Source organism: Melozone crissalis, unplaced genomic scaffold (assembly GCF_028551555.1).
Source record: "Melozone crissalis strain CALT ecotype California unplaced genomic scaffold, PUWL_Pcris_2 ptg000002l_1, whole genome shotgun sequence".
Lineage (NCBI taxonomy): Eukaryota > Metazoa > Chordata > Aves > Passeriformes > Passerellidae > Melozone > Melozone crissalis.
Window position 1 is genome coordinate 20,335,132 of NW_026535780.1, and position 24,423 is coordinate 20,359,554.

General features: G+C 39.8%; 2 protein-coding genes across 2 annotated transcripts in view; both read right to left on the reverse strand.

Annotated features, from left to right (window-relative positions):
* The window catches only part of RAD54B (RAD54 homolog B), a 63,353-nt gene that overhangs the window by 23,883 nt on the left and 15,047 nt on the right, over positions 1-24,423 (reverse strand). The window contains exon 4 of the mRNA XM_054274530.1: positions 63-263. Coding sequence (XP_054130505.1) covers positions 63-263 — 201 coding nt within the window. The remainder of the gene's footprint in view (positions 1-62; positions 264-24,423) is intronic.
* FSBP (fibrinogen silencer binding protein) lies at positions 15,361-22,156 on the reverse strand. The gene is made up of 2 exons (XM_054274403.1): positions 21,288-22,156; positions 15,361-17,035 (listed from the first exon to the last, which is right to left on the reverse strand). The coding sequence occupies exons 1-2, from the start codon at positions 21,656-21,658 to the stop codon at positions 16,510-16,512; spliced, it is 897 nt and encodes a 298-aa protein (XP_054130378.1). The 5' UTR covers positions 21,659-22,156; the 3' UTR covers positions 15,361-16,509.

The following is a 24,423-nucleotide window of genomic DNA, read 5'->3' on the forward strand; positions in this document are numbered from 1 at the left end:
ATTCAAAGCACAGTGATTTTCTGCCAGGTGTTCCTTTGAGCAAGCATGAAATTCTACAGTACCTCTGCCAATGTCTTTGCCTTCCATATCTTTCAATATTACTGACTTTCCTTTTGTAATAAGAATAGCATCGCCTTCCCACTTCTTGTGCTTTTTCTTTGATGCCTTACACCACACGACACTGAAATATTTCACAAGGCAGTCAGGTGCTTCCTGAGCTGCTTCTTCCTTTGCAGTCCCTGATGTTGGCAAATAGAGTGCATCTAAAAGGGAAATAAAATAACAAAGAATATCTCAGGTTCTCCCAATAAGGTGTACAGTCTTTTGCATTTCAAAAAAATCAAGACCAATCCATAAATGTCATCTTATATAAACAAAGTGGTATATTTCCTGTCCTTATGGCAAATTTGGATTGAGACAGAACACCACACAAGGAACAATCCTGAAAAAAAAAACAAAACAACATTACATTGTTTCAGAAAGTATGTACTTCCAGGGAAATAAGATTACTTGTTGCATTAGTAAGTGACCTGCTAATTTGACATATATACAAAATGTTAAGAATGGAAAAAGAATAAAAGGAAAGGCTGAAAAAAAAGCAAAAGGGAAATGACCACAGGAAAAAATGAAAACAGGGTCCTCGTGAGATGGTGCTGGGCAATGTTCTGAAAGCAAGCACAGGAAGGCAGAACTCAGAAAAGGGAACAAAGGAGTCCAGGAACCAGATCTGGAGCTGAAGTCATCTCTACAAAGTAGCAGAATAACCATAACTGTAATAATACAAAATATAATTTTAACTTCTTTCCTTGCACCCTTCAAAAATAACTAATTGTGCAAATCTTGAAGCAGACCATCTCTTGAGTATGCACCAACTCAAACACTGTAACTAGGCTTAGATTGATTTATATTTGTCAGCAGTTACCCAGTTAGAAGTGCCATGGATGTCAATATTAATAAGCAATATTTAGGTTAATAAATAGATAACAGAACAGACAGCAGTTGATTATAATATTGATTTAGAATAAACACATGCTTTCAAGAGTTAGCAATCTGAGACAAGTAATGGTAGAGAAGTCACCAGCATTACCTAAAGGAATATCTGCAGCATTCCTTTTCAGCACATGCACAACTTCAAAAGGAGAATCAGACTAATTTTCATTAAAATACCCTTGCATGCTGGTTAAAATCTTAAATAGGTTTGCTCCTTTGATTCCATCTGGGATTCAACACTATACAAATCTGTTACAAAAAAGCGCTTATGCCACAGACTAACTTTTCCAAAATTTGCAAGTGTGCTGGTATTTAAAGGAGAAGCAGCAAGAGGAAATTCTTGCTCACAGTAACAGTCCAACAAAGAAGCAGCTTTACCACTTCTACGTCAATATTCCTAAAACTGCAAAATAGTCCTAAGTTACACATCTAAAATGAGTTCCATTTTTCAGACTGGTGTTTACTAAAAAGGTATTATCTAAGTGAAAAATGCTGTATTTATCTAGTTGAATATTCTTTCCAAAACACCCCAGAAGTTGTATTGTCTGTACAGAACTCTATGCTGACACAATGCCCACAGCAGACAGGATTTTCCATACGTAGATGTTCCTTCCATTAGCCAACATCTGTAGTTTCATGCAGCGGATGTGTCCCCATCTCCAAGGAATAACAGAGCAGCTACTGAACACTGGCATTTCACAGAAGGATAAGAATATGGAACACAGTAACCCTTTTTGAAATGTAGGGGATTCTTTGTAGATGAATCTTGGTAAATGAGCCAAACAGTAACAAAAAAATCCTTGCAGCTCTGTAAAAGAGTTAAAAGGCTCTATTGGATCTTCAGTAATCACAAGTGATAAGATTTAGAGAAGTGAAAGAGAGGGGGGAAGAGAGGAAACCTGTACCTTGCAAAAGATTAATTTTATTCTATATTGAGCTTCTAATTGTAAATTGATTCAACAGATAAATGCAAGATGGTTTTCTTTTTGTTTTTCAAAATGATTCTCTTAGTTTATTCAACAACGACTTTCCTTATATTAAGATTTTAAACTATTACTGCAAGAACTGGAGATTTCACTGCAGGATTTTCTTCTTCTTTCTTGAAGGATGGCAATCCATAAACAAATGACCACCTCTTTGTCTCCTTCACTGACCTCCCACATGAGTTTGGTGACCCCTGAGATCTGTGTTATGGTCATTGCTCTTTTACTCAGGGCATCCTGGATGGTATTATCTGAATTACCAGCAGCTTAACTTTCAAATCAATAACAAGTGTTCAAACTTTTCTTATCCCTGCTTCATTTAAAATAATTAGAAAACAAATAATTTAGAAGCAAAGTTGGAAATTAACAGCCTTTTGTTATAGTGACTTTTGCTGAAGATTTCCAAAGCATCCTGTCCCCAGTAAGAAGCAAACTGGGCACCAATATTCCATGCAATACTACCATGTTTCTATGGGGAAAATGAAAAATTATAGCTTCTGCAATGTTCAGATTTCTTCCCTCAATTTGTCTTCTGAATTACCATAACTTCTGTTTACAGAAATATTCAATAACAATTTGTTTCTATGCTACATAAATGATCTTTCTTTTGCCAATAACTACAGTATATTTTCAGATAAAAATGTAAGGTCTTTTTTTTATTAACATTTCTATGTAAAAGTAATTACATCCTCTCAAAATTATCTTTCACATAATTTCCTTGCATAGAAAACCTAAACCTTTTCACCAGCAATGCTGAGTAGGTACTTGCATTCAACATTCTTTTTATCTTATCAGTTTTGTTTGTATTCAGCTTCACACCTATTTAACTTTAAAGATTATTACAGTGCAATAGCAGAATATTCAAATTCAGTAACTACAGTGTCATGAGCTTTTCAGGAATTGAAATGAGAATGGTATGTTATGCACAGGAACTAAGTTCCGTGTTTGATATAGGGGTACAGTGAGCAGTGGATTCAACAGAAACCCCTTACTGCTCAGAGACGATAGACAGTATCTGAAATAAAACTGGATTTGCTGAGACCCTGGAAGACAAACTGCAATTGTACCTTCTGGGCTCTGCTGTTAATGAGTTTGGAGTGAAACTAATAAGTAACAGCAACCATGCATACCCTGTGGTATGAGAAACATCAGGAAATCATGCCCCCTCACTTCTCTCCCAAGCAGCCAAAAGCCCAGCCTGACAGTGAGGTTCGTTTAACCATGAAGAAACAGCAGCAAGGGGCATGGCTTTCCTCCCAAAGGAAGGGCTTGGGAACTTTAAAGACATGGCTAACAAGGCTTTGAAAAGCTCCCACAAATAAAGCTTTCTCTCTGTGGTTGAGAAAACAAGGGCTTAGGTTTCAAGATATAAACCATAGCCTCGCTGATATGAGGAAAAGTTTCAGCAGCCTCAGGAAGGTGATGATTTACAGAAATCGGGACGGGATCCAGGAGAAGGGATGGGGAGCATTCCAATGGCAAACCAGTTTAACCAGTTTCTGATGAGCAGGATTTAGAGAAAATGCATCGATTAAGTGCATTAGGCTACTCCCAAAGCAGCAAGAAAGCAGCTGCACTGTGAAAGAGTCCCCAGGGTAACCCCAGGGTCCTTTTCCAGGCACTGTGGCTCAGCACCGTAAGCGCACGCGTTGCCCTGAGGAGCGAGGGGAGCACTCCAGTGAGCACTCCAGAGGGCACACTCTAGAGGGCACACTCCAGAGGGCACACTCCAGAGGGCACACTCCAGTGAGCACTGCAGAGGGCACACTCCAGAGGGCACACTCCAGAAGGCACACTCCAGTGAGTATTGCAGAGGGCACACTCCAGTGAGCACTCCAGACGGCACACTCCAGTGAGCACTCCAGAAGGCACACTCCAGAGGGCACACTCCAGAGGGACACACTCTAGTAAGCCCAGCACTGGCACCTTGGCCTGGGTGTGGTTTCATGAATGCCTTAACCCCATCCAAGTGCAGCCTGCTGCCAAAGCCCATGAGCTCGCCTTTCCTTCCCTCTCCTGCTCTGCTTCTCATCCGCCAGCTGCAGGAAAGCCAGCCCAATGAATCCCATCACTACAGCCAATACAGGGAAGGGGTATGTGCAGCTTGGACCAAGGAGGCTGGGAGGTTGCCCATCTTTCTTGTAGCAGCTACTGTTAGGTTGGGGTGATTTTCAAACCATGGGTCCTGTGTTACCCATCACCTTCACACCTGGACTTCCATGACATAAGCACGTATGAAACAACAGGTGAGTTTTCCCTCAACTGCTATGAATCTTCTCAATCTAAAGTACTGGCACAATGCAAAAATTACAGCTTAGAGAGGACAATTTTGATTCAAGTTGCACTCTGTAGCACTAAAGAATAATTAAGTAGAGGGAGGCAAATAAAAAAATCTGAACTGCAGTAAAAGGAGACTGAGGCTTTGAATGAACCACAACCCAAACTCAATGCCAGTGCTCTGCTGTAGCCTCGGCAGTGACTCTGCTCAGGTGCCATCAGTCTGCTCCATGGAGCCTGCACCATCTCCTTCTTCTGAGCTGAGGAAGCAATCGAAAAGTTCCTTAATTAATTTGTAACATTTTGAGAACAGACATTTACACAGCAGTTAAATGTCTAGTTGCCTATGGAAGATCTATATGTCACACACTCCGAAGATATCCCAGGCATATTTAAAGAAATATGAGTCAGATAGCATTATCTTTCACTTGCAAAGCTATTTCAGTCTAATAATAAACTTAATACTATGCTAGCATGTAAATGTATATCAGTGTGCCTCCAAGATGGGAAAAAAAATGTAATAACTCTTCCCATGGCACTTCTGTGAGACCTCGGGAGGAGTGCAAACAGTAAGAGTCAAGCTGGCTTGTCCTAAACCTCCAGGAATCAATGACAGTTGGGATTACATTTCAGAGTAATTTGATTACAAGCCAGTGCTTTGTACCTCTCTTTCCAAGACAAAATGCATTTGTAATGCATTTCTCATGCATGAGCATAGATAACAAATTCACCTAAAGACTGATTCTTCAAGCAGGAATATTTTCTTTGGAAAACACATAATTGTTCTAAATCCAAAATTATTTTTAAAGAAAAATGCAAATGATAAAAAAATTTTAATATTTTTAAACTTCTGTTTCAAAGTCTCTTAACAATCTGAAATGCCAATCAAACTAGCCTCTAGATTCCTGACCATGCAATACTATGGGGATTTCCTTTAACAGATTTTATTTTACAAAGCTGATAACTTTGCCAGGTCTTCATAGCTAATAACTTTGCCAGGCCTCCATTAGTCCGTAGTACATCTTCCATGCTAGCTGTCTCAATTTAAGCACACATATTCACACACATGCACAATGTTCATAAAAACTGGCAGTGAAAGAAAAATCACTGTTAATAAGAAAAAAATCACAGATTAATCCAGTCTTAGCCACAATGAACTCTTCTTTCTTTTAGAAGCTCTACTAACTCAATGCTCTGGTAAAGAATCTAAAAATCTGTGGAGGAGATAACACTTTTTTTTTTTTCTAAGCTAAAACTTTTTCCATTCCTGAAAGCTAAAATATCTTAGAAATAAATGCAGTTTTTACAGTATCTACAGCTTAATTTCTTGAGGATTACACACTGGACATGCTCTAACTGAGGCTGAGAACAGGTTTCTCTGCAGTCACAGCTTTCACTGCTCAGACCAAAGCTGAGTTTCTTCCACAATTCCAGCAGGGAATTTTTCCATGGCCCTCTCCTTCAGAACACCTTCCCCCCTCCTGACACCAAACAAGTAAGGATGGCAGGAGGGACACAGACCAGCTACAAGGAAAAGCAATTTTGGAGATGAAGCCTGAAAACAAGAAAGACTATTGCTGGAAAGGAAGGCTGATGTTGAACCAGTGGAAAATTGGCAACTGGGTAAAAGACTGGAAGTCTAAGCTGGAAGCTGAGCATGCAGGGAAAGGCTAGGAACCAGACAGGGAGTAAAAGAGTAAGAAAACAACAGGATATGTTAGGAAGATGGTTAGGGAGAACCACTCAGGCAGACTGGGATTGGGGTCCAGTATAAGAGTCAAGGACCAGACCAGACAGAGAATTTTCTGAGTAGGGGGTGGTGCAAAAAAAAAAAAAAACTTACTGCATCTCATCTCTGACCCTCAAAATGCAAGATTCACTAGGAACATGTACAGCTGGAAAACACTGAGGGAAATCACAGGACAACTTGGGAGGAAAAAATGAGAATAGGAGCTGATTAGGCAATGACAGGGAAAATAGAAGTGGAAAATGACAACAGAAGAAACCAACTAAAGACAACACAGTATTGTCACGTAAAAAATGGCAAGCAGTTGGGCACAGAAGGGCACTGACTGCACAAAGACATGAAGGGCACTCACATTAACACAACATCCTGGTAAACAGGGCAGACTCAGGTTTGGTAGCTGCTCCTTTGGGAATGGGAATAGGAACAAGGCTGCAATGGAAAGTTTAGATGCAATGTAAGAGATGGAGGTAATTAAGCTCCTGAACCAGATCCATTTCACAGATCATTCCCTGCAAGACAAACCCAAATCAATTCTGACTTTAGGACCAGCAGAAGACCCAGAATCAGACAAATATCTTTTAGTGGACAAGTCCACATAGACAAAGCAGGAGCTAGAGCTTGAATCATCATATCACTTTCCCTGAAGTCCCCTCAGTACCTTCTGCTCTTCAACACAAAAAATTATCCGTCTTTCAATTTCTTTGCTGTCATCAGACTTGGGCAAAACTCACTGGGCAAACCACTGCATGCCTTGATATTAATGGTGTGCACTGAATTCAGTGACGTTTTACTGCAGTAATTTGATTTATTACTTTAAAGGGGAAAGATAAGGTTCTCAACCCTGTCTTACATAGATGAAAATACCAAATTATATGGAATAATCTTTTTAGAAATGTTAATTTGCTCCAAAACCCAAAAGATTAACAGCCTTATGGTAAGAAACTATGCCACCCATCTGCCCACGACTCCTATGACCCATCTTCATCAAGTGAATAGTTCTAAGGCTGTGAAGTCAAGCAAAGTTTGAAGATGTCAAAAATAAGGTGTTCCAGTGATCTGATCTGCCCCACTGTGCATAAATATCCATGATAAAGTCTTCAGAGAAAGCATGTTGCACTACACTGCCATGGGACCTCTTGTTCATTCAGTGCAGAGAACTGAACTGCTGGAAAGGCAGGAACAGTGGTAGGAAAAAAGGCTGCTGCTGTCTCTGCCATCCCTGCACTGCTTTATTGCAAATTGCAAAAGGTGTGGGATGGACAAGGCTGCAAGGACAGATAGTCAAATCTTGTGGTTAGATAAGCTGAATAATACCTTAAAGGACTAGACTTTGCTTGAATGCCTTCTGGAGTTTCTCTGTGATGTAAAGAAAGTCATTTAACCTCAACTTTCAGCAACAAATATTTGTCTGAGCGCCTGACTTGTGATTCAGTCTCATTTGTATTAAGAGTGAACACTCATGGGTGTAACTGGAAGTTGTGGCTGGGGAAGATTAACTGTACAGTATCCTAAAGCACTGGGACAATGCAGCCCTCCATGATTCAGTCTGCACCATCCATAAAAGTAGAGCCTTTTGGTGTTTTTCTCTCTGCCTCAACTCACACTTTATCTCCTAGAAAGTGGAGGTTGCATCAACTTTTCGTCTCACAAGGATGTTGTGAAACGCAATTACATCTCGTAGGCACTCAGATACTATCACAATGAGCACCAGAGGAAAAAAAATTTAGCTAAATAATTCAAAATAGTTTGAAAAATGTGCTGAGAACAAGGCGTAGCTCTATAACTGAACAAAGAGGTGGAAAGAAAATAGGGAATAGTGACTCGCTGAGTTGACACAGTCCATTCTGTGAACTGGCAAGGAAGCCCACAGAAATACAATCCTTAATCATGTACCTAATGGTGATAGCCAACAGAATGTGAAAACTGGGTTCAGGCTGTGTTATTTGTGAGTTTTTGAACACTTGAGTAGTAACGTTTATTTTCAAACAGGACCCTTCCATATACAATAACAGAGCTGGCAGATGTACGTCATTCAAACCTGTAGGAACAATCCTCTAATCGCCATTTAATGAAACATTTACCTCTTAAGGGTATCAGCTGTAGAGGAGGGAGGATGGAGAGCACATACTTTCAAAATTACATCTCCATGGCAGAAAACTATTCTTCCTAAACCTCTCAGCTGTCTAAAAATCCAACTGACTCCAGCTTTCACTGTAAAAATTTAATGAACTAAGCTGAAAGCTTCTGTCAGGTCTACAGAAATAGATGTGCAAGTCCTATTATCAAAGGAAAAAGCAGCATCATTGAGAATTCTGAAAGGCTGCAGGCATCATTCGGTGCAGTGAGCCAGATCAGCTCAGTAAAACATTGGAACCAGTCAAATGCCATCCAAATCGACTGTTTACTATACTTTTTAATGTTGCCATCCACACTGAAAGTTGTTTTTATTAATTTGTCAAGTAAAGGGTTTTTTACTTCAAAAAATAAATGCAGAAGTGAGACCCAAAAGCAAACTTTATTCTTGGATTCTGTAAATATTGAATGTTATTGCAATAAATTAGAGTGTAAATGTGATATGAAAATATTTCAAATATTTAAATTACCAAAACCCCCACATTATTAAAAAATAGTTAATAGACGATTACACAATCACAGGCTAATTGTAGCCTTCTCAAAAAGCAGTCATTTTTGGAAGCAGTTTACAGAGATGTAAGTGCTCATCCTTTTGTGTTTAAGTGTAAATGGAAGGTATTCAGCTAAACCCATATGTGGTACTTTGAAAATATGTGGTTTGGCATTCTCTTAAGCATTTCTTATTACCTCTGTCATTTTTTTAAGAAAACTATTAGAAAACTATTTCTGTACTGCACAAAATCTCTGCTTCTGAAATGCAAAGACAGATCAGTAACAAAAAGCAAGCAGGCAGAAAAGGATTTATTAAGATTACATATCCTGCATATTAACATCTGTTTTAGCACATACTGGAAGTAAAACACTTTTAATGTCCTGTTTGTGTTTGTTAATGGCCATCTTTGATTTTCCTGGATTGTAGTAGAGTCCTTCAAATACAAATAATCAATAAAACTTATGCCCACTGTCACAAGCATGAAACACAACATATTCCTGCCCTAAATTATTTAAACAGGACTGTTTAAAATTTATGACATTACCCTGTGAAGAGGCACACAAAGGATGAGTCATATTTTTTAGAACTTTCATGTGTTATGCAGCAATGATTACTTGCAGAGTGGCTGACGAAATATTTGGAAAGGGAAAAAGTAATCTTTCCAAATCAAGTTACATAACTTTGATTTACATAAATGTAATCCATTCAGTAGTCCAAGCAGAAAAGTAATATTTATGGCCCAAACACAAAAACCTAGAGCTTTAGTTGTAATTCTTACGAGGAAAGAAAAATAGAACCAGGAAAATGAAGGAGGGAACAGAAGAAATTCATCACTGTGGAGACACAAGGTGTTTACCGTGCTGCCTTTGTTGGCTCTAGATGTAAGAAAACTGAATACAATTTAAACTGCATTGAAATTCCAATGCAATTAATAAGATGATTCCATGCAGGAAGCCCTAAATTCGTGATGCCTATAACAGACCCTACTTTATGTCAACCCTGCCTATTTTTGGTCTTGAGCTGACCACTTATATAAGGAAACGCTAGAAGACATGGAGATGTGGCAGCTTTCCATCAGCAGCCCAGCTCTACTTGCTGTTCCCAAAGGACTGCTTTGACCCTTGATGTCACTGGAAAGCCTCTGCAGCACGTGCAGCTCTTCTTCCCAACTGCCCACTGCCCCATGTGTGTCTCACTGGGTAAATGAGTGCCTACGAACATAAGTGCATGGGCATACTCATGAGAGAAGCATGAGATTTAGAAAAAGATTAAATTTATCTCTGTTTCCTTTGAAAACAAGCTTTAGAGATGCCCACTAGATCTTCACAGCTAAAGGATCTGAAACTTTCTGAGTAGATTTAAGTTCTGCACTGCTGAAAAACATCTTTAGTGCCATCTCAGAAGTTCACTTAGGAATTGTGTATTTTCAAAACTCAAGTACAGCAAATTAGCACATATAGTTACATAACAAAAACTATTCTGAAAGGAATATATTTTATCTAGCAGAAATAATTATAACTAACAGCAAAGGCTAAATTCCCTAAATGAACTTAGTCCAGCCTTTTCTGCACACACACTATGCAGCACTCTGAATCACAGAGCTACATTCTGTATTTTCCAGGTTACTGCTGATCTTTTTGCAAAAGAGCTGGGGCCATTATCCATCCAGCTGGACAGTCCAACAGCTCTGAAATCTTTACTGCCCCAAAAGAAAGCCGCATGTGCTTGAGATCCTTGTTGTCATCTGCAACCCTCTGGACCTAAACAAATGGCTCCCTCACTGAGGCTGTCTGTCCCATTATTGGCAGAACTACAGACACATTTTCTTGCTTTCACTTCAAGGTGTTCAGAGCTGAGAACTCCCTGATCCACTCTCAAGAGTGCAATGTGCTCAGGCTAGACAGGCCTGACTCCTAAGAATCAGCTGTTACGGACAACATCCAAAGTGTAAAAAACTTGTTCTGAAAATGACCACCTTCTGCGTTTGTTAATGACTTACAACTTAAGACAAACTTGAGTGAGGTTTTATATGAATGCCAAAGACCAGCTTGATGCCAAGTTTCAAGTACTTTTTCAAAAGCACAGGGAAACTGGAACACTACAAAGAAAAGATGAGAAAAATTCAATATATGCTAAACAGAGTATTCTCCCTGCAATTTGCTTCACAGGAAAAAGATGAGTCATCAACAAACACATATATAGAACACACACACTCTAGCCTGAGAGGAGGTAACAGCACAAAGTAGCTTGGCCAAACTGCCAGTTAATGCTACCAAGGTCATCTTGTCATGTACAACCTCCTGCCAAAGCCTCCTCACAGTGCAAAGCAGTGCAGACATTACTTGGTGAAACCTGCAGAGCTTACAATTCAATTTTGTCTGGGGTGGCTTACAGTGCAGCCTGAAACAAATGCCATATTAGAATGGAGAACACAGCAATAGCAATATCACATACCGGTTTTAATCCTGTATCTCTGTTAGGTACCTCAAATAAAAGCTTTGACTTTACAAAATGGTGTTCTTTATAGCATCAACAAGTGGCCTATGGAAAATGTATCTGCAAACTGCTGCTGAGTTGTGATGAATTACTTCTTTCACATGACATATGCAGTGATTAACAACAACTACAGCTTGACACTACTGCAAGTTGTTATGTGATGCAATGCAGGACAAACAATATTGTAGCAACTAACCACAGGCAGTCCGACATCCCTTCTCCCCATCCCCAAACTAGATAAACACTTTGTCCAAGTGCTTCTGCTAAATGAAAGCTAAAAAAAAGTAAAAAAAATCAGTCATTTAGAAGCTGGTTTACTTTTTTCAAGCATGTAGAAAGTTCCAAGCTTTGAAAATGTACACATTTTGAGAAAGTATTAGCAATACAGACAAGACTCTTTCACCAACACACAAAGCAAGCAAATGGCAACACAGAATACTGTAAACAAAATGACAGCCCTAACCACACTGGGCTCTGAAGTCAACCAAATCTGGAGGGGCAATGTAAGCCAGTGGAATTGTTTTTCTATTATATTTATGTCAAATTATGCTAGTTATTGTGCCTAACTATAAATGAAAATCAAGAGCCAAAAGGGAATGGCCAGGAAACAATGACTCCTTTTCAAAAAATATATAATTGCATGTGTAAAACACAAAAAAAATCAGCAGCATTTTCCAAGTCTGCAATTCTGTTAAAGAGCAAATAGAAATCATAAATTATGTGGAGTAACTGTTGATTAAGTATTCAATTAAAATTATATTATATTCTTCTTGTGTGAGTGATACAGAGTCAAACAAGGTGTTATACTGAAGAGATATTTGCATGCAACAACAAATCATTCTGTGCAATCACTGGGATAAAACAGAGTGAAAATCCCACAGCATGGAAGAAAGTCAGGGGCAGTGGGGAATGCCAGTGCCTATAGATGGCTGAGCTCTCCTTGGGTTCTCTGACCCTCATCCACCTCCCCACACACACAAATCAAAAGCAAGGTTTTCAACTATCTATTTTACCACTGAACAACTGTAGGTTTTACAAGGAAGAATCCATATTTTGTTAGCTAGCATTCAATGGAACTTCAGGAAACTGCATCTTTAGCTGGAGAAAAACTTTACCCAGACAAACTGGATGCCATTCAAGAGCAAGCATCACTATACACAGGTTGACACCAAGGCAAACACTTGTGGTTTTAACAAGAGATAAAACACAGAAACAGAGGTCACAGAATGATTGAAATTTAGTCCTGTATTACACAGACAGCTAACAGACATTATTTTAACTACTATAAACAGCACTTTTTTCTTCTTCTTTTTTTTTTTTTTTTTACTTTAAGACACCATCAGTAAGACTTCTCAAATTATTTAAGACCTGGATGTTGAAAACAGAATAATGGCCTTCCTTGTTAGGTATACACACTGAGAAGCTATATTTAATGCATTTAAATGCTGAGAGTGTTCTTTTTAGAGGCCTCTTTTTATTTTCATAAGCAAAATGGAAAAGTAATCAACATCTTAGGAAAACAACACTTTATCATCTTCTTGAGTAACTGTTTTACTTTTTTAGTGAAGTTGAAATTGACATGGGAGCATCTTAAAGTACTTTTAAAAAAGACATAGGAAATCTTAAAAGACACCTTAGCCAGGCAGCCTGGGTAGCACAATTTCTTGTTTCTTCCTCCCACTCAGAAACAACTATCATCTAATTGAAAGGAAGTTAATGGCTTTGACTATTGGAAATCCAGTGAGCACAAGTTTGCCCAAAGAAGACAGTATGCAAGCTCAAGTTTTAATTGGTGGGGGGGGTGGAATCCTAAGTCAGAAAATGTGTAGAAGTATGAATGAAAGAAATAAATTTAAGCTAGTTAAGTAGAAAATATTAGAAAACAGGGGTATGACAACTACAATTAGCTACAAGCAATCTCTTGCAGTCTTGGAGTGTTGTCTCTTACCATTTTTACCTCATAAGAATTAGGCAAGCATTCCACAGGAATCAAAAGTTTACAGGGGGAAGCAGGAACAAAAACAGCAAGATAATTAGGTAGCAGCAAGGAAATGATAGACTGATTGCTAACCAGTTACTTGGATGAAATGACACAAGATGCTATCACAATTATTACAAAGTTATCATAGGTACAATTTTTATTCTAATCCTAAACATAAATCCATTAGATGTTGGGAATTAAGTTACTCGTACAGCCTGTTTGCTGCAGTTATATTAGTAGAAGGACATGAGCATATGGTAGAAATTTGTCCTTGCCTAAAATTACTCTGCTTGTACTCTGTACATTATAAACATGCAGACAGGGAATGGCACTGCCAGATGTAGGAGAGGGAGTAAGAGGATAAGAATGAGGGTGAAGGAGGGAAGGGCTTCCTTCCATCCCTTTCACACACGCTAGCACAGTATCATTTGCTGGAACAGTAAAAATTCATAGCACTTCATGGTCCAGAAGGACCAGCCACAGCTGTGGTGCATGTACCCAACATTAGGAATACATGGAAAAAAAACCAGGAACAGGCATGGAGAAGTGAGAAGTCTGACTCAGAAAGACAACCTGATACTGCAAAGCAGATGTGGAGTGGGAAAGAAATGCAAATCCACCAGCACAGAGAGGTGTAAGATATAGTCAGCACCACACTGAACTGAGAGGGCAATATAATGGCACTGAAGGAGGAAACATTTCTCTAGTGAAAGGAAATAATCATCTCACTAGTAAAGGGAAGAGCGAGCTCCATGGACACTCAAGAGATGTCTCCCCCTTTCCCAAGCTCCCCAAAATTTAAAAGAAACAAAACTGAGAACACAGCAAATGAGAAACATGAGATCTCTGAACTAGAGGTGCTGCTTGCAGAAAAGAACAAAAGTCTTCCACTAACAAGTGACACAAAAGTCAGAACAATGAAACATGGAAGAACACCAACTATAAGGGGACACTGCATTTTATTTCTTCACTCATTTGCATCCTTCCCCTTACAACATCAAGAACACAAGGGAGGCTTTGCTCTGTGCAGGGTCCTATTTTTGCAACTACTTTGCCTGCCAGTTGAGAAAAGACTATAAGCTTTCCAAGACTGAAAACTCCTCTAGTTCTAGTCCTTGAAATAAAAATACCATGCTAGTAGAAACCCTGGAAGTCACCTCTTCATATAGCATCAGAAGAAAACACCCTAAAGTCTCCAGAACATTTTGATGGCCAGTGTTAAGAGTACCTAGAATTCAAAGGTACCACTGCAAGACAATAAGCTGTATGGGAATTATTTTATGAACTCTTAAAAACTTGGTCATTTGCATAATATATAAGAAAATAAACTAGAAATTAATTCCTTGCCACTAGAAACCAGAATTCTGATTTTCAACTGAAAGGATAAGATCAGACACTTTCAAATTACAAGACAAGGGCAGATAATTTAGTACTGTTTCCCATTTCTGAGAAGCAGAACAAATAAAATCTATATTTATTTAGTAAAGCAAGCATTTTGATTCTTGTAAACTCAGAGAAGTGAGCATCTCCTTGAAGCGTTTCCAGCTACACAAAAACAGATCAATGTCCTTGAACTAAGAAACACAGCAGAAAGCCAAGGACTGTACTGGAACAAAGGCCACTTATCCAGGCATCATCATTTTCAGTACACACAAAAATTCCCAGAACACTTACAGTACTCTCTTCTCAAGAAAACAACTGAAAAAGTTTTGAGGAACTCCAGATTGTCAACACCTGTTTTCACTGTTCTATAGTTTTCCTCAGTTTGCAAATAAAAGACTTGCTTCCCTTTACTTTTCCTACCTGAAACTTGTTAAATTTATCCTGGGCAGTGACAGTCAAGATTATTATATCACAAAATTTAACTACAATTCTTTAAGCTCCATTAGCTCCTCAGCTATGCTTACATGCTCCCAGTCTTCAGTTTTTACTAAGTACCTACCCCTGTGGTGTCTGATTTACTCAGAAGACCAACAAGGTGTGAGGCTTACCTCGCTGAGAGTCTGCTGATGCAGACCATTGCCCCATGCTTGCATGCAGAGGTTTGTGGGAGTGGAGAAAAAAAGCAATTTGGGAAAACAGTGATGACAGGAGCAAGGAAGAAATAGTCTGCTTCCTATTGCTTTTTTTCATTCTGTTGTTGGGGGCCTCTGAGATAGGAGGCACCAGAGGAATTATATTTCCTTTGTTCTGTCTTTTTCCTTGATACTATCCTTCATTTCCTTTTCTTGCTATAAAGGTTAGAGGAAGGGGAAAGCATTGTTACAGGGAATAAGGAGCCAGAGGTCTAAGGCAGCTGTGGATACATTCACAAGAGGCAGGAGACTAAGAATTATGAAGAAATTAATCATCTGGGACTGATATTTTTCATGTATTTTTCTTCCAGTTATTAAAGTTGATCATAACTACAGAGGAAACAGCTGCTACCAGGACAGACAGAAGAATCAATTTTGTTTTCATTTGGGGCTTTTTATTTGAAACTAATCGAAAGATGGGAACAACAGGATCTATAAAAGGGACCCAGAATAACACAATCTGCTGTTGATTTCAAGTCACATGTTACTTACATACAGAAACTATTTTATTTCAGTAGCTTATAGTCATAGTGATATTGATCAAAGGCACCTGCAACTGTCTTGGTTGCACATGCACTGCAGTAATTATGCATGCAAATGAGCAAAGTAGATATTTATATGGTTGATCACCAGTATAATTACTATAACTGAATACACAATCATGGTAACTGTACACACAAATTACACATGCATGCAGTTTTAAAAACCAAGTGTTGCATTCACTATCTCTCTTTTGATAACATCCTATGGAAACACTTCTCCACTGGAAACAATTAAAAAGTATCAACTTTTAAAAAGATGTACATTTATTCAAATGTCTACTGAACATTAAAAAAATATAACAATCCAGTAATTTTGTTTTCCAAGCTGTTATATCAGCAAAACGTCACTACTGTCATAAGATTTACCAACTTGAAAATAATAAAACATTTAAACATGGCCTCTTATTTCTCCTTCTTATATGCATTTATTTACCTGCAACTTCATTAAGATATTAAAGGTGATTATTTGAAAAAATAATGTATATGACCAAAATTTTTAACAAGAACTGAATTAAATTTCCATTAGCTCATCAAAACTCTAGAGATAAGTGGAAATGTTTTTAAAGTTTGGATTTTTATCAATCTAAACACTTAAACATGGATTTGACTATACTTTAGACCAGAAGAGTTGGTGCATTCAAACCCACACGAGGTATCTTTCTAAGGTACTTGTTAAACAACATATGCTTTCATGTCTCAAGCCCAGATTTTGATTCATCCATATTAACATAAGAAACAATTTTGCATTTATTATTAAGTATTTCAAAGAATATGACAGAAGTAATAAAATATTTAGATATTGTTGTATTCTGGCAGATCACGGCGTAGTCGTATTGCCTTCAGCTTCTCTACTTTGATTTTTGTTCGCAACAGTTCTTCTTCCAGTTGCTGCTTTCTTTTCAAACCATCCCTTTTTTCTTGGACATAAAGACCAATTTTTCTTTGGTTTTCTAATATTATTTGATGCTCCTCTTTCAACATTTGCAACATCTGTGGGTCATAACCACACATTGGTCTAAAGCGTTCTCCAACCTCAAGCCTAAAAAACTCATCTCTTCTCGGTACAGGGGAAGGAGACATCATCACTCTCATATCAACTGAAGACACTGATGTTGAAGGAGACCTTTCCATAATATGCACCAGCTGGTGTTCCTCCTCTTGTTCTAAGTTCTCATTCTGCTGGGAGTCTATAATCAGAGAAGGAGGAGGTTTGACATCCTCTTCTGACTGCAAGTCCATCATGACTGTCGCAGGATGGTGATCCAACATTGCCTGTGGTGAACTGGTGCCAGCAATTGTTTCTTTATCGATACTAGCACTAGAACACACAAAATCATATTTAAATAATCCATTAAAAACTATTTTAAAAGGCATAGCTGTAAGTAACCAAAGCTTCATTTGAATACTACCCTGCTATCTGTGCCCAGGACTCTATTCCATTACCTGAACATCACTTGTGCCCCTCTTTCTACCACACAGACACAGCCCTGTCTCACTCAGATTTTATTGCTCTAAAGGCAGTACAGAAAATAGAGACCTCATCTGGTAGGTCCCTCTGACACTGAAGAAGCAAGAAGGGCTATTAATGACACATGAAACTATATTTAAAAAAAAAAGCAGCACCAAGTCATGCAAGTAAGAGAGGAAAATGTTTATATAATGCAAAAGGTTCATTTTAAAAGGACATTTTAGATGGAGTGAACTATGGCAGAACCATTCCCACCTTCCAAATTTATTTGTCTCCCCCTGTTTTAATGTGCTCTGTTTCTGATTCATGCACCCAAGTATTTAGGGGTTTTTTCCAACATAAAATAATCACTAAATAAAATTACACTAAGAGCCTTGGGAAAAGAAACCAGAGCCTAAAAGACAACCCTTGCCAGTAGATTTGGGAACCAAGCTAATCCTTGCTCCTTCTCTTTGAATCGTCCATCTTAATATTTCTTCTGAAGCTTCAAGACACAGAAATGTTTCCATTAAGAACAGGCTATAGTCCTGTGCATTTCTTTTTTAAAGACCAACACCCACTTGACTCATCTGTCTTTGTGTAAATCCCTGAGTCAGCAGCATCTCAAATCATGATTTGGCATTGCCTTGGCTTTGATGATAATAATGGCTCAAGCTGTTCCTGACACTTGTCTACCATCAGTTGTGTTTGAAACCCTACACTTCTGCACATCACTCCTTTATTCAGGTAATGTTTTTTTAAGCCAGATCAGCTTCTTGATCTATTACTGTACAGATCTACAAAGAATACTTGCAGCATGACTGGGATGGCAGTATAGAGTTACATGGCAACACGAATATATTAACTTGGGATTGACAGCCAAGTCAGTGCACTCTCATGGTCAGGACTGTCTAAAACAGAGGCTGTAACTGGTGCTTGCAGACGAAAAACATTTTTGAACCCTTCAAAAACTGCTGCTAGCAGTCAAAGGCAGCAAGTGGATCCATGATGAACATAACGTTCACAGATGCTCCCCAATCCTGGAGGACTTGAGTTGCCATCTTAAATCTGGGGGTGAGCCATGGCGTTTCTCTACAATTTAAAATGCCTTCAGAGCCCGACAAGCCATACACTGAGAAACTATCTGATTATTAAAACACCATCCTGGTTAGTAAGAGATGTAGGTTCAAATTCCCAGAAGCAAAGAAGAAATGTAATTTAGACATCCTGTTCTCACATAAATGCACTACCTCCTTAATGAAAAGGTAGCATGATCCTAACTTCTGGTTCTCCCATGGTCTTCGAAACTCTGGGTTTAAAAGAAATAAGCAATCATAGTTGCATTTTCTGAAGGACCCTGACCTAGCCTGCCATCCATTAACAAGAAAATGCACTTTCTATAATAAAAGCATGAAAGTTTCTCAATGCTTATTTGCAAAAAGGCCCATGAGGGTCAGAGCAATATATTTTCCAAAAATAAAGCCTGTCAACCACACAAACTATTTAATCTTAAAATTCTTTTAAAAGTACTGTCCATCTGAAGCAAGTATTGAAAACTGACCTTTCATTAATCCTCTGAAGAAAAAACCAAGATAAGCTTAATTCTATTGACTGTTACCTGAGCTGCCTATAGAGAATCAATTATATCACCTTACTCCCTTCTACCTCATGCCACAAAGCTTCACTTTTTCCTACATGCTTCTTTCTCACATTGTTTTAGTTCTCTCAGCATAGGAAGCATTATCCTGCACACAAATTTTCACTTGTTTTCCCCTGTGCTGAGTGTAATTCTGAGTTTTCCCCCTTTTCACAACCACAGCTTCTAATAAAGCTTCTCTCCTTCTTATTTGCTGGCTCCTGGCCAGCTTCTAGCCTGAGAAAAGTGGAAACAACCAGCAGGAGAAGCAGGTCATTCTGACAAAAGGAAATGGAGAGAGAGCAGAAAGAGAAAGTAAGAGAGGTTAAATAGAAGAAAGAAAGGTGAGATTTTGTGTAGCATAGGCTAAAGCCTCTAAACAGTGGAAAAAAATCCACTCTTAATAGTGTAATCCACAGAGAACTAGAAAAATTACCAGATCTTCAGGTAACTCTGATGAGGCTTGTTTTTTTTTTCCCCTTAGTCAGCCTCTTAAGTGGAAAACAATTAGACAGCAAAGAGAGAAAGAAGGAATTGAGAAACAAAAGAGCTGCCTGTATGGTGGTTACTAATGTTGTTTCTGACAACTTGACTGAAAGAAAGACAAACAACAGTTACCACAATTGGGGCATGGTGTTTATAAGCCTGCAGGCACCCATGATTCACCAGGTTTCATTTAATCACAGCAAGCTAGAAATTCCTTAAAGGTGCGATTAAGAATTTGGGCTCCTTATAAGTCATATTTCCCTCCTCCAAAACCTAAGTCATATCCTGGTGAGTTAAAACCCAACACTGGGTTTATAAAATCAGAATAAAATGCAACTCAGAGAACTATCAAATAATTATATATTTGGGCAGGGAAAAAAATAATCTTGTAAATTATGTTCTTTTCCTTCAGCCCACAGTGTAGTGGCTGTTCCTAGGAACAACCATTTTGGGTAAGCAGTAATCAAGTCAGTGTTCCAGGACCCATAAAAAACTGCAAAAATTGTTTAAATTACAGGAGACAAACTATGGAGATCATTAGCTCTTAATCATTCACTAACAGCGTCAGTGCTTTTTATAAGCCGATCTACAAACTAAAGTTCTCACACTATGGTTTTTTCCCCCTCCTTACAAAGTTGGTAGTCAAGACACTGCAACCTTTATTAGAGCAATTAAAAGCCTCATTTTGTTCCAGAGAATTCTTTGGAATGGTTCCTCCAGGGGCATTCATCAGGAGCAGCAGCACAGTCCAGTTGCTTTAGACTTCTTTACGCAAAGGACCCACAACAGAATATTTTTAGAGCATCTGGCATGTTGGGATTTAGACAATTGTTACCATTCAGTTCAACCAGTGGCACCATGAATCCAATTCGGTGAGTGTGCGCATGCCAGCTTTTCTTAGAGCGTTACGCTGCTGCACTCACTATCAGTATATCTGATTAAAATACGGAAAGTTCGCTTCCCATTAATCTGCTTGGGAAAATAAGAAAAATCAGAGCTTTCTCAAGGTTGCTGGGGAGTTATTTGACTTCCCTCCCCCACTCCCTAGCTTAGTTTTTGTATCTGGAGGAACCAAAATCCGACCCAGGCATTTTTTGATCCCTCAAGGACCAATACAGAACCAGCAGAGTGTTGCAAGTCAGATATGAGGGGCATTAGCCAGCTGTGGGAGAAAGCCTGCACAGTGCCTGCCTGTATTATGTCTGGCTCAAATCTAGACAGTGTGTCTCACTTTACTGAGCAGTAAAAAAAAGAAACCTCGCAAAAAAAAAAAAAAGAGAAAACTTCTAGTGCTGTACCTCTCAGTTTCTCTCTGTATTTAAACTACCTCACATATGACACAGAACTGCTCGGAGTTTAGACTGCAATTAGCTTTGCTCCAGCTTCAGGGAACCATCGTCAGTACAAGAAAAGTATAATTTAAAAAAACATTTGCACTCACAAAGGCACTGCAGTGTGGAGAATCAATTTTTTTTTCTTTAAAGGTTTGGGATTAGCTAAAACATAACATGCAAACACCAAAGTAAATAAGAGAAAAAAGGTGAATAAGATTTCTTGGCTCTGTGAACTAACTTTATTAAAAATCCTATATAAACTGGTAACAGTTTCATATGTTGCAAAATGACTGCAGTATTACCTTAAATGGAGGAGAATAGCCATCACTTTGCCAGTGTTTGAATAATCTGCCTATTAAAAGGTAGGGGAGGGGTAGAGGTTGGAGCTACTATTTCCCTTTGATTCTCTCTTAACCCTCACTTTCCAGAGTATGACAAAGACTCTAAAACAAGCTTTGAAAGAGCTGAAAAAAATGAATGCAATGCTAAGTCAACATAAAGCTTCTCATAAAACAACAGCAGTATTATTTTTGTCATTGTTTCCCAATTGGGAATTTTCTCTGATAAACACTTCCTTTAGGAGCCTGAGCACAAGCAAAAGCATTACAAAGTAGATAGGAGGCGCCATAATTTTCATTCAGTAACAAAATAAAAAGAATTGTCTCACCTTTGAACACCGCTCCTGTCTCTTAAACACACATTGGAAATCTGTGGAATCATTTCCACAACTTTCTTGGTTGGCTCGGAAATGCTGCTTTTACAATCTGAGTGAGTCTCCTTTTGCTGCAATAGCTCCTGTTTGGCATATTCTTTGAGCCTCTTGTACAGCGTGCGCAGGCCCTGTGCAGTACGAGGAGGGCGATCTACTCCGATGGCATTGTAGTTATCAGCTATAATATCCCAGCATTTGTTTTTTTCCACTATTACAGAATGCTTATTGGTATGTTCCTCGAGAATTTTAACATACGGCTTCACGAGTTTTAGCAAATCAAGCTTTTCAGATAAGGTAAAATTAGAAGATCTGGCCTTCCCAACCATTGTTATCTTTGAATTAAGGAAGCCGTTCCTGGAGCCACCATGCAGTCCCTAGCTCTGCTCAGCTCTTTTTCACAAACAGAAAAAGATCAGGCTTAACTAGGCTAGTCTCATTTAGGCCCACGCCTACAAGGGAGGGTTTATTAAAATTCCTTCAGCTTAAGCTGACGCAGGTTCAGGAAATCTGCTTAAGCCAAGCCTGACCTACATAAGGCTTCAGACTGAAGAAGGCGAGAAGAAACAAGCAAAATACACTTTTGTATGAAGAGACCAGACATATGCAGGATTTAAAAACATAAAGGTTTAAAGATTAGCACGTTACCCAGCTAAAAATTACCTAATTTAGCTGGAGTAACAAGCTCTGACACATCTCCCGGCTCCCTCTCACAATCTCAAACTGAAACCGTGCTGGAGATGATTTTACGTGTAACGACGTCCCCCCCCAAAAAGCAACAATTGCTTTGTGCGAGGCAGGGCGCGTTACGGGGAGCGGGAGGCGAGAGGCGGCGGCGCGTGTGGAGAGAGAGAGCCCCGGCAGAGCCCCCGGCGCCATTTGCATAGAGCTGGTCCTGCTGTCAGTCACTGCGGGGCGGCATCTCCCCCAGCCGGCTGGTTACGCTCGGGCTTCGCCGCAAAGCTCGGCTTCTCCCGCACTTGGCAGCCGGCGACAGCCACCGGCACGGGGGCTTCTTAAAGAGCCCGCTGCGCTCCCCGGCCGAGCTCCGGCGCCGGAGGAGCGGCGCGAACGCCTCGGTGCGAGCGGGCCCCGAGCGCCGCCGCGCCGGCCCTGAGGCGGCTCCCGGGCGAACCCCGGCTTCGGCCCGCGGCCGGGGCTGCGAGCCGGCCCCGCAAGGGCTGGGGCTGCCCGCGGCCGTGACAGATTACCGAGTGCGTTACAGCGTGTGGATACTGGGGTTTTCATAATATCCACCAGCAAACAACTGACTTTTATTATATTTATCCGGGCGTTTTTTCAGGATAAAAAAAAATCTGATTTTTATTAACAAGATGTGCCTCCAATTCCTAATGTTTGCTCAACAACGTATCACCTTAAAGCAAGCCTTCACATAAAAACGCATGCAAGGCTTTAAATTTCTGTGGTCTAAACTAAAGCAACAAATTGGAAAAAGAGAAAATGTAGTAGATGGAAGGAAAGGTGTTCTCAAGTACAAAAAGCAAAAACTAAGTTTGAAAAATGATGTACTCCACTGAAAGCGTCCGGAGGGTGGAAACAAACACCACTTGAAATAGTGGCAGCAGCTTCCTAAGCTTAACATGTCCAGCCTTGAAAACAAGGGAGCCTAGAAGCAGGGGGAAGGAAAGAGAAATAATTATAGCTTGAAATATCCTAAGGCTATAAAGATCTAGGTATAAACTTGTTTGCTCTAAGGGGAAAAATCCCAAAGCAGACACAAGCCGCATTTAAAACAAGAAATTCACACGAAACAAAGGGAGACTTTTAACTGCTAAAAATCAATTAGCATTTAGAATAACAAGCACTTTTGGAACCATTTCTAAGACTTGGCTTGTCAGTACCACCTAACAAAATTGTGACCAGTCCACTTCGCTGGCATTGCTTTCAAGCCAAGATTAAATAAAGCATTTTATAATCTGAAGCCTATTACATTTAAATTTGAGAAACAAAATACTCTTGTGGTTAGAAGCACTGTATGAAAACCATTACTTATAAACACCTAATCCTTTCCTATTTCCCCTCCCTTTGCACTTTACTATTATTAAGAATATAAAGCTGGTGGTTAGAGTTTTGAGGTTTTTTTAATTTATGTTCTTAGTTGTTCTTCAGTAACTGAACAAGAATTGGATGTGCTTCACATAGTTCAGACTCTGGCAGTGTCAGCATTGAGGAGTCACAGGTGAGCCTACGCTGCACCCTCCACTGTTGGAGCAGTTGTGCAGTGCCCACCCAGACTCTTGACGTTTTAGAGACAAAAATAAGTCAGTGATTAAAGGCTCCTCCCCACAGACACAAAGAGCACAAATGAACAGTGTGGGGCAGAGGAACCTCAACAACTCAAATGAAAGAAACCAAGCCCTCAGTCCAGCTGCTCCCAGACCCCAGGGGCGAGAGAGACCCAGAGTTCACAGGAGAGGCTCTCTAGACCACCTCACAGACCTAGGGAGGGGGTTACTGCCCACTGGGTATGGGACTCATTGTGAGATGCCTGAAGGAGTATTTTGGGTTTGCAGAAGGCAGTACTGGGTATTCAGAAGAAGAACTGAAGGCAACACGAGGGATAGTGACCCATGAAAGTGGTTTGGGAAAGAGCAAGCACAGGAGGATAGTGGGAGGGGGGAAAGGGGCTACCAGGGGCCAGGTGTATGTAAGCAGTGGCTGCCCAGTATGGTGGTTCAGCCATGCCCTGGGCCTGAGCACTCCAGATTGTCCTACCTGCTTGTTAAACTACATTTGTAACTATTTTCCTGGGTGAGGGAAAATCTCCATTGGGTGTGACAGTGTACAGAAACAGAGATGCCAGCAGCTGGAGCTGTACCACCACGGGTGGCAGGGGCCCAGGGGCACCAGAAGGCAGAGGCTGGAGCCCAGGCACACAGCCTGGGTAGCTGTGCCAGTGTGTGACCTCGGGCAAACCCCAACCAGACCAGCCATGCAGAAGGCTTGGGAGCCGAGCAACCATGAGTCTGGGCCAGATGCTGCAGAGACCAGAAAGTCTGAGATTTGGCTACTGGAGGGACACCAGGACCAGCTACCAGAGACCCAATGCATGTTTGTCTGTTAGCTGGGAGAC